Source organism: Pleurodeles waltl, chromosome 2_1 (assembly GCF_031143425.1).
Source record: "Pleurodeles waltl isolate 20211129_DDA chromosome 2_1, aPleWal1.hap1.20221129, whole genome shotgun sequence".
Taxonomy (NCBI): domain Eukaryota; kingdom Metazoa; phylum Chordata; class Amphibia; order Caudata; family Salamandridae; genus Pleurodeles; species Pleurodeles waltl.
In genome coordinates, this window is record NC_090438.1 from 709,833,788 (window position 1) to 709,847,231 (window position 13,444).

General features: G+C 40.2%; 1 protein-coding gene across 1 annotated transcript in view; it reads left to right on the plus strand.

The window, feature by feature from the left end:
- The window catches only part of LOC138267863 (collagen alpha-1(XXI) chain-like), a 603,972-nt gene that overhangs the window by 352,854 nt on the left and 237,674 nt on the right, over window positions 1–13,444 (plus strand). Inside the window, exons 5-7 of the mRNA XM_069217091.1 lie at window positions 6,114–6,339; window positions 7,132–7,305; window positions 10,437–10,514. Of these exons, the coding sequence (XP_069073192.1) occupies window positions 6,114–6,339; window positions 7,132–7,305; window positions 10,437–10,514 (478 nt within the window). The remainder of the gene's footprint in view (window positions 1–6,113; window positions 6,340–7,131; window positions 7,306–10,436; window positions 10,515–13,444) is intronic.

The window sequence follows — 13,444 nt, forward strand, 5'->3', positions numbered from 1 at the left end:
GGTGGTATTCCCAAGGGCTGCAGGGGGCCCTGCTGCCTCCCCCACATTAATACTGCAGAAAGCCCCAGGCAGGTGGTGGTCCCCTGGCCTGTGAGGGAGGTTTATGGGCCTCCCCTACACAATTTAAATATAGCCCCGGAGAGGTGGTGGTCCCCAGGGTGTGACAGGGCTGGGCCGCCCCCTGTTACAAATAAATGTTGTCCCCGGAATTTGGCCCACCTGGGGGCTTGATAAATATGAAGCACAGGAGCCCCACTCACACATCCAGTCACATTCTCACACACCCACTCACTCTCACACACCCACTTACAGACCCACTGACAGCATCATGCACCACTCACAAGCCCATGCAGACACTGACACACCCACATAAGCACTGATCTTTCCACTCTCACACCCAGACAGACACTCTCACAGTCACTCTCACTCTCAGATACACACTCTCACACTTATTCTGACACCCAGAGAGGCTGAGGTCAACTTCTGCTGCTCACGGCCAAAGTGCTGTGCACAACATAGAGACGGGTGGTTAGGGGAGTTGGTTGAGGGTCTGGCTGCAGGCCAAGTCTTGCAGGCAACCTCTGCTGCACATGTGTGAAGGCTGTGCTGGGTGTAAGGTTGGATGCTTATAGGGAGTTGGCCTCAGGGGCTGGCTGCAGGCCAGGCCCAGTGGCCAACTACCGGCATGCCTGGCCAAAGGCCATGCTCGGCGGTGTTTGGATTAACGTGAAGTAATGAAAATAACTATCCATTAAAAAAAACATAGAAATTCACTGAAAAAAAAACAAAGGTTACAGTGACGTTATAGTTAGAAAATAGAATAAAAAAAAAACTGAGAAATTCACTTACAAAAAACAAAGGTTACAGGGACGTTATAGTTAGGCTCACATTTTAAATGTACCAAACCATAGAAAGTCACCAGTTATAGTTAGAGTTATCTCAAGTAACTATAACTTGTGCCCTAATGTAACTATAACTTGCGCTGAAGTTGGTCGCAGCCTCTTTTTCTAATTTGTAGGGTAATTAGCAGTGCATGGCGAGGGCCTGTCAGTGGGTCTGTGAGTTGTTGCATAAAAATCTGAGTGGGTCTGTGAGTGGGTGTGTGAGGGTCTGACTGAGGCTGTGAGTGGGTGCACAAGGGTCTGAGTGGGTCTGTGAGTTGATGCATAAGTCTGTGAGTGGGTGTGTGAGTGAGAGAAAGAGATTGAAGGAGAGAGAGAGAGAGAGAGAGAGAGAGAGGGGGAAAGAGAGTCAGAGGGAGAGAGGTAATTAGTTTTTTATGCTTTGATATGTGATATACTTAGAATGAGATATTTCTTCACAGTTTGAAAAGAAAAATAGATTTCTCAATTAAAAGGGTAAGAGCACCTTTCAGTATGAGCCTTAAACACTTGAATGAAAAAAAATGAAAAAAAAGGAGGCAAACGACCAAGGACACACCTGGATTCAAACTCTCAACGCTCAGTGTGAAGGTCTGCGACATTCGCAGTTGAGCTATTTATTTTTCTTTTATATATTTTTTTGCCCTTTGTGGGCTATCTGGGACCACAATGGGGAGACTCAAGGCCTCCCCAATGGTCCCTGACTATATTTATTTGTGTTTTTGTAATATACTTTTACGGACTATCTGGGAACATGGGAGGAGCCTCAACACCTTCCCTATGGTCCCTGACTATATGTATTTTTTTTTTGTACTATGCCCTTACAGGCTATCTGGGACTGGAGAGAGAGCCTCAAGGAAGGCCTCCCCTGTGGTCCCTGACTATATTTATTTATTCATGTCTGGTGGAGCTTCAAGGCCTCCCCTGTGGTCCCATTGCTCCAGCAAGCATGCAGCTGATTTTAACAACAGCTGCCTGGTTGCTGGAGCATAGCTTTTATCTCTGTTCCCTGCACACATATCGGCTTGCAGGGACTAGAGATGAAAACTCTGCTTTTTGACAATGGGACCTGTTCTACTTCAACAACATCACTATCAGTACCACTCATAACTTTCCTTACTTCACTCTTCAACAACTTTGAACATCCATTGGTTTCTGTGTCTTTCCAGATTTCTCAATAACTTCACAATTCGTCTCAAATTTGCACCCTATTGTATAATTGTCTTTTTTGCATTTTAGCTTTGTCATCAGCAGTACATAAGGCTTACAAATCCTTCTGGTTTGTAAATTCACTAGCAGTTTACTATCCACACCCTCTAGCTTCTCATATCCATGACAAGCTCCCTTTCCTGCTTTCAAATTGATAAGCATCATCTTATCAACCATCAACTTCGAAGTCATAGTACAATTAGTTCTTGAATCATTAAGTTGCTGCAAATTCACTTCACTCGTTTAATCCCTATTCAGAGCATCTTTTGTTACACAATTTTGTGGGCCTCCGGATTTTTAGTCTCCAAGCTACTAACTCACCAGCCTTATTATAAGATGGTGGTCTCAGTGTCAATAATGCATTCAACACCTCATCCTTTCCATCAGAGTTATTATTTTTCTTCATAAGCTCCTTTAATTTACTATTTGCCTTATCCTCATCTCTCACAGGGAACACACCCATAGTTTGCAACATTTTGGTATACCATACCTTCTTCTTTAAACACAACTTAGCACCCTTTGTTTCCTGAACAGCGTTGCCAACTTGGCCCTTCAACATTTTCTGAAGTGCCTTGATATTGGCTCTAACACCCCATTCAGTCAATGCTTCAAACCGTGAAGATTTGGGATGTGAACCTGTATTAAACAAGCATGATCTCAGGCAAATAGTTTTCTTTATATCAAAAGTATCATTCACTGGAAAATAGAGCTTTTTATCATTCTTAGTAACCGTGTGCCATTCTTTAAGCCACAAGCAAGTGTGCATCCCATGGTTCACAATCATCTCATAGGCAGGACTTCTAACTGGCTGTGTGGAGTGTGCTTCTGCTAGTGAGTTTGATTTAGATTTCAGCCAACTAGCACTCATTGTAAGTTTCAAACAGTCTTCACAGAATACTACACAATCAATGCAGCATAACCACAACACAAATCCTCGAACACAATGATTCATAAAAAACGACAATAAACCTGTGTCTATGTACAGGGAAACTGGACAGGTATCAAATTCACTACAAGAGCAGTAGCGCTTCAAGGTAGTATGTAATTACATATTGAGAAAGGCTTTGACCAGCAATGGCGTACCCTTGGACTTGGAATAGTTTACCTTCAACGTCTGCACACATAAAATACCACTTTTCCACTTCAAATTAGTACACTCACGAGTAGAATCCTAAGGAAATCATAAGCTCAAAAACTTGGCACTGAACCTTTTAACTTCCACAGACATTATTCTCTCACTGGCCAGTTCTCCAAACTCCAAAATTTCCAGATTAAATGCAAAGCAGGAGGACAAATGAATCACAACAATATTTCCAGACATACCATCACCAATGGCCAAAAATATACCAGTGCACAAAACACAATACCATAACCCAGCACAGAGGCAATCATCAACAACAAACCCAGTGCCAAAACAAGCCATGATATACACACCACATCACCATGAACTCATACTCACCAATCTTGAGAAGATTGGATTGAACCAGCAGTTCACCTCTCTGCCAGACTCCAACACCGGACCTCTTCACACCAGGACAGTCCACTTGTCCATGGATCATCAATCCACAGGAATCTCCACAAGGGTCTTATTGTCTATTAATTAGCCTCCAATTAACCTTTTTGTTCACATTCCTCCAAAAACTGATTTATATTTAATAAATAGGCCTACACTAATTATAATTAACTGCCTGAAATTCTCCACCAGAAATAGTTGCTCCTCAAACTCAATTAGCATTGAGGAGAGTACATTTGTAGGAGTGGGAGAATCCTGTGCTCAAATAATCAGTCAAGACCATAAAGGAAAATTGTGCACAAATAGGTATCTTCCAATTATCAGGCTGCAGATTTATTCAAATGTCAAATTAATAAGTAAAATGTTAGCATAAGAAGACAATTCATCAAATAATTAAATAATAATTTGATGTGCCCTTTTTCGAAATTACATAGCCAAAGCACAAATGGCAATCATCAACTTAATAATAACACGCCCTAATACATAACAAACCTCACAACATGTAGCCCTCTCTGGATAACAAGCAGTTCTATCTAGTGCAGCAATGGAATGATAAATGAAAAAGAGAGAATGAGTGTGTTTGTGCATGTGTATGTATTCTCCTCCCCAAATAGCGGTGCAAAAGCGGCGCAGACTTACAAAATACAATTGTGTTTTGTAAGGTTGTGCCGCTTTTGCATCAAAAAATGACGCAAATGCGGCGCTCCAAATGTATAAATATGGACCATGGTCCTCTGTACCTTAAACGGCATAAGTACCTAGAGGATTGATGTAACACATATTCTACTTGGCTGTAAGTGATTCATCGGTGTTATATTAATTTAGAAATACATTTTGATGCATTAGCCAATAGCTTTGAAAACTGTTTGCCTCGACAAAAAGTTTCAAATGTTAAGAAACAAACCAATGTTTAAGTTGATAACAGTCTGTATGTTTGGGCAGTCACTGGTGTTCATCAGTGCAGGCATTCCCTCCCTGTCCACTAATGGGTTCGTTTAAAAACGATTTGACTGCTGAGAAGAACACTTAAGTGATGGGTGTAATGCTTGCAAAAGTCTCAGCCACTTGTAATCACTTGAGCATATAAAGCTCTGGAACGACGCCGAAGCGATTGCAAGTGGGTGAGACTGTTTCAAGCATTCCTCTCAATACCTTTGTGTTTCACTCCATCCAACGCCGTAAGTACAACAGGTGTGTCAAGACATGATCCCTTTGATCACGGTGCTGCAAGGCTCAAGCTGTACCTCACTGATGAGGTTCGAACTAGTCCGAAACCAATTTGGGGGTAAACGTTATGTCTAAAAACAATTAGCTACTATTTAGACAATAACGTGGCGAGGGAGCCTAGATAACCGATTACTGCAAAAAAATTAGAACGTGTGAAAGCAAGTAGGTTCCTATAGGTAGAATATATTTCAATTGTACTTTAAAATTCCAGTTAGAGATCAGGCACAACTAATTCTGCCAACACAATTGGTCCATGTCACAACTTATTAGTTGGCTGATATATCAGAATACTCTCACAATAGTGTTTTGGTGGCCAGGAACAGAAAGTACCTCTCCACCGGAGTTGTAGGTCAGAACGGTCCTCTCAAAGTATCTGACTATTGTGGATCTCAACCACATCTCTGTATCCAGTGCTTAATTTGCTGATGGTAGACTGGCTCCCATTTTGGCGGGCTAAGACTTATTTTTCATCAGCAGGCATAGGGGAAAGGTAGAAACAAGAATAAAGAGAGAAAACAGAAAAACAATGACTTATGGAGAATCTAAAGATGGAAAAGAACCTGTAGGAGTGAGATAAAGAGACAGGAAGTGTGGAGTGGTTGAAGAAAGAAAAATGAGGTGCCACCAGGGAAACATGGAGATGGGTGGTTAGGGGTGTTGGTTGAGGGTCTGGCTGCAGGCCAGGTCTTGCCGGCAACCTCTGCTACACACGTGTGAAGTCGTGCATGGTGTAAGGTTGGATGCTTATGGGGGTTGGCCTCAGGGGCGGCTGCAGGCCAGGCCCAGTGGCCAACTAGAGCCAGGCACGGCCAAAGGCCATACACAGCGGTGGTTGGATTAACATGTAGTAATGAAAATGACTATCCATTAAAAAAAACAGAGAAATTCACTAAATAAAACAAAGGTTACAGGGATGTTCTGGAGAATCTAAAGATGGAGAAGAACCTGTAGGAGTGAGATAAAGAGACAGGAAATGTTGAGTGGTTGAAGAAAGAAAAATGAGGTGCTATCAGGGAAAGACAGCCATGGTATTAGGCAACTCCAGACTTCGGTGCTCCAAAAAAAAAATTGGGGCCGCACACTTATGTTTTTCCAAATTGAGCACAGTCTATTATCCAATCCTAGACCTTGTGAATTTGCTTTATGACAATACTTAACAAGGAAGTGACTATAATTACAGAATGTTTATGACAGATGTTGCTAAACAGTGTACATGCAGACTTAAATACTGATTATGAGAAAACATATTTACTTTCAACAGAAAACGTATTTTCTTTAAACAGGGACATATTTCCAGAAGGCCTCCCCCCTTCCTATGTTTTTGTGGCGACCATACGTTTAAGGTCTCTCGCCAGTGCTGAGAAGTTTGACCTCTGGAGGATATTATCCAAGGCTGGGGTGGTGCAGGCAGCTGTAAGTCTGGACAGACCAGGAAGTTCTGTCGTGGTCACTGCCCCACGGACGAACTCAGCGTCTCAGACATTGCGCTTTCAGAGCCCCAAATTACAGGTACTGTATGAAGTTTTTCTTTTTGCCGTCCACGCTCGTTCTAATTTCATCAGAAAATATGATGCTTTTTAATTCAATGAGAACTCAATTACGTGCTGGTGAAAATGTGTTTTGCTGCACCTTGTCAGCTACAGGAGCCAACCTACGATAAATATGCCATAATTTATAAGTTTGTTTCAAAGCTTTCTAAGAAGACTCGGCTAGCCCTTACAATAGTCCTTCTATCCCCTATATTTGGCCCTTCCTTAGTTCGAGTTTCTATTGGCTTAGTTGAGTATAAAAATTGTTGCCTGCATTCTCCGCCTCTTAAAAAAGGAGAATTCTAATTATCTGACGTTTTCTTCAACATGAGTACGATTCTTATTTTAACGTTTTCCCCCATTCTGGTGGAAGAACTTATCTGCAAGTTCTAACTAGAGTGGTGGGTCCATAAGGTACAGTCGTAGAACAAGCAGCCTTAGTGTGCCACCTAGCCAATTTTCCGAATGATAACAAAGTGCCCTTTTTGCTTGTGGTTGAGGAGCATTCTAGAGGCAAAATGTTGTTTTGTCTAGAGCGCCCATTATCTGTACAATGATCATTGTTAAGACACTTCTTGCTGATGATTGTTGTTACTATGCGCATCATTCAAGGTACACTACTTTATTTCACATGACCTGATCTTGTCTGAGATGCAAGTTTTGCGTTTTTGCTCTATTTTACTATCCAGGAAACCATTTTCCGTGGGTGGAGTTCGCTCACTTAGCATTTGCATGTCTCGTCTTATCCTCTTCCTTTTCAAAATGTCTCCAGAAACTATTCGACGAGGAGTGGCATCAACTCAAGATCCTGGTGAGAGAGAAAAATATCAGTGTATACCTGGATGACGTTTTCATTCAAATGGGAACCCTGGAGGAGAGCTTGCCCATCTTCATTAATGGCAAAACTCAAGTGGGGAAGCTGGTGGCATCAGACGCGTCAATAACAGTATGTACTGCAGTGTTTGTACAGTGACCCCCCTCTGTTTATCGAAAGGTCCTCTATACTTATGCTATTTCAAAATGTCTTCTGAACTTTATTCTTGTCTCTGCCCTGGGGATCATCGACACAATGCCTTTGAGTAAAGGGGCTTCTACCTGATAGTCATTCACTTATTTCTTTTACTCTGTAAAGATGTGAATTGTGTTTTCAGGGTACACTGTGGCTATCTGAAATTCAGAAATTATAAGTAATTGAAGAGTCTTAAATTACAAAAATGTCAATATTTGTGCTCTGTATCATGCTAGCATGATTTTCTATATCATATGGAAGATTGTGCAAAATCTACAGATAAGGATTTTGTTAAGATTGAGCAATCCGTGAATGTTTTAAACACACGAGTAGGTTCCTTCCCTTGTTACTTCCCTGCCCCACAAATCCCAACCATGCACATTAAGTTTATGAGAGAAGCAACATTTAATGGTGCTCCCCATTCTGTTAAACTAATGTGCACTGGATACACTGGAAGCAGCGGACGCTGGAGTTGAAGTGGTTTGATTTCCATATAAATATTATATAGTACAATGTTCACAAACTATTGGAAAATACATTAAATAATTATCATATGTGTCTCCATTTCATAGATGAATTGGAGCTTATCATGTCTAGACCGGATGATAAGGTATTGCCATCGTAAGCGCAGCACGCACTCAGTGGCCATCTTAATGCTAATGGTACCTTGTGAAATCAACTTCATTAGTGCAAGTACAACCTAGGATTTTAAGGCATTCCTAAATCTAAAAGTCCCTTTGGTGTTTTGGATCAATTTGGTGTGTTCACTCCATAGTGAAGACTGTCATCTACAGGAATCGTTTTAGGAAGTGGAATAACCAATAGAATAGCAGAGGACAAGTAAAGACATGTCTGGGGTGATAGAAAACAGTTTCCCAAAAACAGATGGAATGCTGGGGGGGATGCGCCCAATGGCTTTCTTGCACAGATGCATTTAATGTTTTTGGTGATGTTATAAATGAGATCCTCACTGCTGCATCCCCATTCCTGAAATAAAGAACATAATCACAAACTGCTCTTTGGCTCACTTCGAAGATTAAAAAAAAATGAAACCACCTGATCAAAGGGCATACACAAAAGTAAGCTCATCAGAGTCCCCAAGACAGAGTGGTATATGCGGTGATCTAAAAGAGTGCACTAAAGCATCGCTGAGGCATCCTGGGATGGTTCACCCTATGGGTTAAATGAGGGACTCAGCCCTTTACGAGATATATCGGTGCTCCCTGAAGCCTTTGACACCAAGCGCCACCATATTGTTTTTGACAGTTGGCCAAGGGTGATTTCACTGATGCCCAGACAATTAAATTGTTTGTGGATGAAATATTGTCTCTTTTTACTAAGAGAAGCCTCTCCCATATGTAATGCCCCCGAAGTTCTTCACTGTCTACTATGATCTTCGATTACTAATAACTCACCTTTTCAATATCATTTTCGATTAACCAGTCTCTGCACTCAGGGATGCAGATAACACCCAACAATATTTTGGCGCAATAATACTTCTGTCAAAGCATTACAAATATTATATTTTATTTACAATTTGTGGCAATTGCCTACAAAATAACAACTAAAAAAAATATGGAGCAAATTATTTTGGGTTTGAAGGTAGAAATATTTTGTCGCCTTACCTTCTTCTGAGTTTCATGGCATGAGATCCCAGAATTTAAGAACGTTAAAAACTAGGGGTCATTTTGATCCCTCACGAATTAGCACTATTATTAGCAGCTGATTTCTTAGCGGTGTCAGCAGCCAGTAAGTTGTATCTTAGCTATTGCAAGGCCCAGTACTATGGCTTGCCTTCCTGCCAACCTAGAAATTTGCAAAGAGTGCAAATGCTCCTCGATGTATTTATCTGGGCTTTGGGAAGAAAAAACGAATAACACCAGAAAGGAAACCTATTTACTATTCTCCTGGTTGATGATAGAATCATTTTTAAAATCACCTGCTTGTTTTCAATTGTAATCATTATTTACATTTTAAATGTTAATAATTTTGCTGTCCCCACCCTTTTAATACGTAGGCTAGCCCCCATCTTCCTACTCACCACTTGCAGAGTAAAGATAAAATTACTTTAGTCATCCCTCCCTTTTCACATTTGCTAGGGAGATTCATCAGCTTCATCATTTGTGACCTTCAAAAAGCAATGGAAACTGAACTGATATAAGCAGTAGCATGTTAGAAGTGCAACAAGCGACCATTGTATGGTCCATTGCTAAAGTGTAATCAGTCAATTAGTCAGTCAGATAGCCCTGACCAAAAGCCACAGAGATGTTTGCTGAGTACATTTTTGGACAGACAACCAGTGCAATGATGATAATGCAGTGGACATGTGCACTTCAGTGTTCTGCAGCACCTGTGCTACTCCATTTTGAATCTGTCCCAATCAATCCTTAGCTACAGTGAGGTATAGTATGCAGCAGTAATCCAAGTGAGATGAGGTGGATTGATTCAAATGAGCATTTTTGTGGGAGAAGAAGACTATTTCTTGTCAAAATCCACAGTAAAAAAAATGGTTGTGAAACTGCTTTAATCTGGTGGGGAATAACAGTTTTGTATCAAATTTCACTCTAAAGTCCTTCGCGTCTTGTATCTAACTTCAGGATGGTCATAAGGCCAAAAGGAATTATTGACAAAGTTGTTTTTTAGATGGCAGTCCAATATGTCTTAATGCCCGTCAATGTTATCCATTGTGGTACCCAAAATCCCCGCTGTACCGCTGAAGAAGCTTCTGAATGTCAGCAGTGTACAATGGAACAGGAAATCCAAATTATTGAAATAGGCAAGCAAAAGTGGACGAGGGGGAGAAAGTTCACAGGTCGAAGGTGCCCCAGATATTAATCATTTCTTTGCTGAATAAGAGGGAAGAACAGCACCAACTGAGAAATGTTAACAAAATATTTGGTTTGAGGAAGAGCTTCGTGAAGGATCCCCACGGGGTAGAGATCGACCAAGAATGATAGATGGTCGAAGGAAGCAAACATCAACAGGTCTTGTACTTGAAACTATAAAAACATTTCACATGAGACTGTGCTTTGCTTGAATAACAAACATCTTTTTGTCTTATCATTCAGATAGAAATCCAGAAATTAAGACTGTACTGCGACCCCCACCAAAGCGAGCGAGAAACTGCTTGTGAAATTTACTCAGTGGTAAGTTGTAATTCTTCCCCACTTTTAGTCCAGAAAGTCAGTTGTCATTGTTTCCCAGTCAGAAGGAATGGAGGGGATTGTCTAACTTTACTACATGGGTCAGATCCACAAAGAAATTTGAAGGAGTGTAAAATGCTCCATTTGCATGTGTGCTTATAAATGTGTATGTGATGGCTTTCGTAATTAGAGTGCAGTTATGCTATATGTAATGCAATGACTGTTGTGGAATAATTCAATTAGCAGTGTTCGAAAATCAGCATTTAAAGGTATACAATGTGGTGCTTCATGTCCATTACATAGCACATGATTAGTAAAGAATGCAACTTGCAAAGTGCATGTATAATATATGCAGGTGGTGTCTGAAAACACAGTAATGGAAATGCCAAAAAAAAAGCTGTCAGGATATATGTCAAGTCAAGATGAAACAAGTGAAGATCTAAAGCCTGCAAGAGGGGAGCAGGACAAACACCTAGGAAAATGTTGATTGTCATTGTGGAGGTGATCTCTTCTTTATACTTGCTGCAGCTACGCTAGCAGGCATGCAAATGAGTCAGTGATGCAAAATAATACTGTAAAACATCACATGTGGATTACCTTTCAGCTGCTAAATGCAACAATGCAAATTCCAAAATCCATTTCCAATAATCAGTTGGGCACCTGGACCTGAAATGATCATCATGTCTTGTAGGTTACCACCCCCCCCACCCCCCCCACCCCATGTTCTTGTTTGAGCACTGATTGCTCAGGTCATGTCTGTATAATTGATTTGAGACTTAAATGCTCTAAATTGGAATATATTCCATGTTTTTGCATGAACTTCCTTGAGTTTATTGATTGTTGGAATCTGTTTAGATGCCATTTGGACTTCTAAGCAGCGAAATTACTAAATAGTCCCCACTCCATGTCAGTTCTCTGATACATTGAACGTTTTTGCCTTCAGATTGGCTATTTCACATTTTTGTAAGTTAGGTGCCTCATAATTACCATTAGTACAAGGTGCTTAGAAGTTAAATTCCAAAGTGAGCCTCTATCAAAAGCTTTCACCATTTACATTTAGAGAAAATACTAACAATAAGAGCTGAGAAGCAGTGATGCCACACTGTAGTTCATAATGGTTGTTAGAAGTGAAAATAAGTCACTTTTGTACAATTTAAATAATGTATACACTACTGTGTGAATCAGCTGTAAGCCTGCATTTAAAAAGTATGCACAATAGTTCACTGGTAATTCAATTCGATCTTCATTCATGGTTTGGAACTCGAAGAGGTCCACATTATCAAAACAATACAATTCCCAATATCATATTCATACCTCATAAAAATAGAAATAAGCAATAGTAAAATTAATCAATGCCAACAATAAAACAAATATTGCAATAATTAATTCATAAAGATTCATTAATTCATTAAGTCAGCTACCCAAAATCCCATAAATAACAGCCTTTTTAAATTCCTAACAAAAATATAGGAGCAATCCAAATCCTAGATCGAATAGGTACATAGACCTTAAAACAATAAAAGTGCAACCTAAAGGATTATGGGGGTTATTCTAACTTTGGAGGAGGTGTTAATCCATCCCAAAAGTGACGGAAAAGTGACGGATTTACCACCAGCCGTATTACGAGTCCATTATATCCTATGGAACTCGTAATATGGCTGGTGGTATATCCGTCACTTTACCGTCACTTTTGGGACGGTTTAACACTCCTCCAAAGTTAGAATAACCCCCTATATATATATATATATATATATATGTATATATATATATATATATATATATATATATATATACACTATGTACTCCTCGATACTCTTGCCTTAATAAGCCCCCCCCTTGACATGGCAATAAGTCTAGGATGTACACATGGAACCCACCCCGTCACCTCAGCAGTAATGAGAATTCCATTAATATAAATTCATAAATCATTCAAAAAATGTAAAATACTAATATAAATGACAGCATTCTTGGGAGAAAAGAGAAACTCTTGTGCAGATTCAACAGATGTTAACCTAATCTGTAAAAACATTGGACATAAGTAACAACATCGTAGTGGTAACATTGCAGGATAGACAAAGACGGCATGATTAAGATATTGACATCCTAAATAACAAAAATTACATTCTTTCCCCATTTCTCCGAAAGAGGACCAGTTTGCAATTATATAATTTAATGGAAGAAAATACATTTGGAATAAGACCATAAAGTGCCAGAGGCCATGGTCCAAATTCCAAAACATATGCTTCTGGGCTACCTTTGGACCACTATCCGCGGTTATCACCTGTAACCTTTTCTTACTAATAAAGTATGTAAGATCTCTTTGCTAACTATCAGAACTTATAAGGCCTTTAAATAAAAATTTCAATTCTAGAGAAGAAAGAGAGGCCATAGCCTCTTCCTGCAGGCCTAAATGAGTCAAGGTCAGGCCAAAATCACAAGAAAACAAATATTTTCATACCTCAGTACCAAAACTCTTTCGATTCATGAGGCTTCTCATAGACTTCTTTTCACTGTTCTTCAGCTGGTAGCCCCACTGAATCACCGTGGCCAGACCTTGTACATAGGATATTATCAATCTGAATTCCAGCCTAATTGCTGGCATCGGAACAACTGAATTAAAACTACAAACCTTGCATAGTATTTCCCCCTCCATTTGCTCTGAAAAGCCCCATGTAGCCACATTATCAGATTCTATGGCATACAACAGAGTCGGGAGGACTTTCGCCTTGAAGACGGAGAGTAGGTGCATAAAATGCCTTCGCCCCATTGCCTTATAAAAGGCACATGAACCATTTGCATGTGAGGAAGCCTTGTCTGAGCAGTTATCAATATGTGCCTTATCGAGGATGCTACCTGAAACCACTTTCCCTAAATAGGGATAGGATTTTACAATTTCCAGTTTGTCTGTGCCTATGCCCCAGACAAGACTGTAG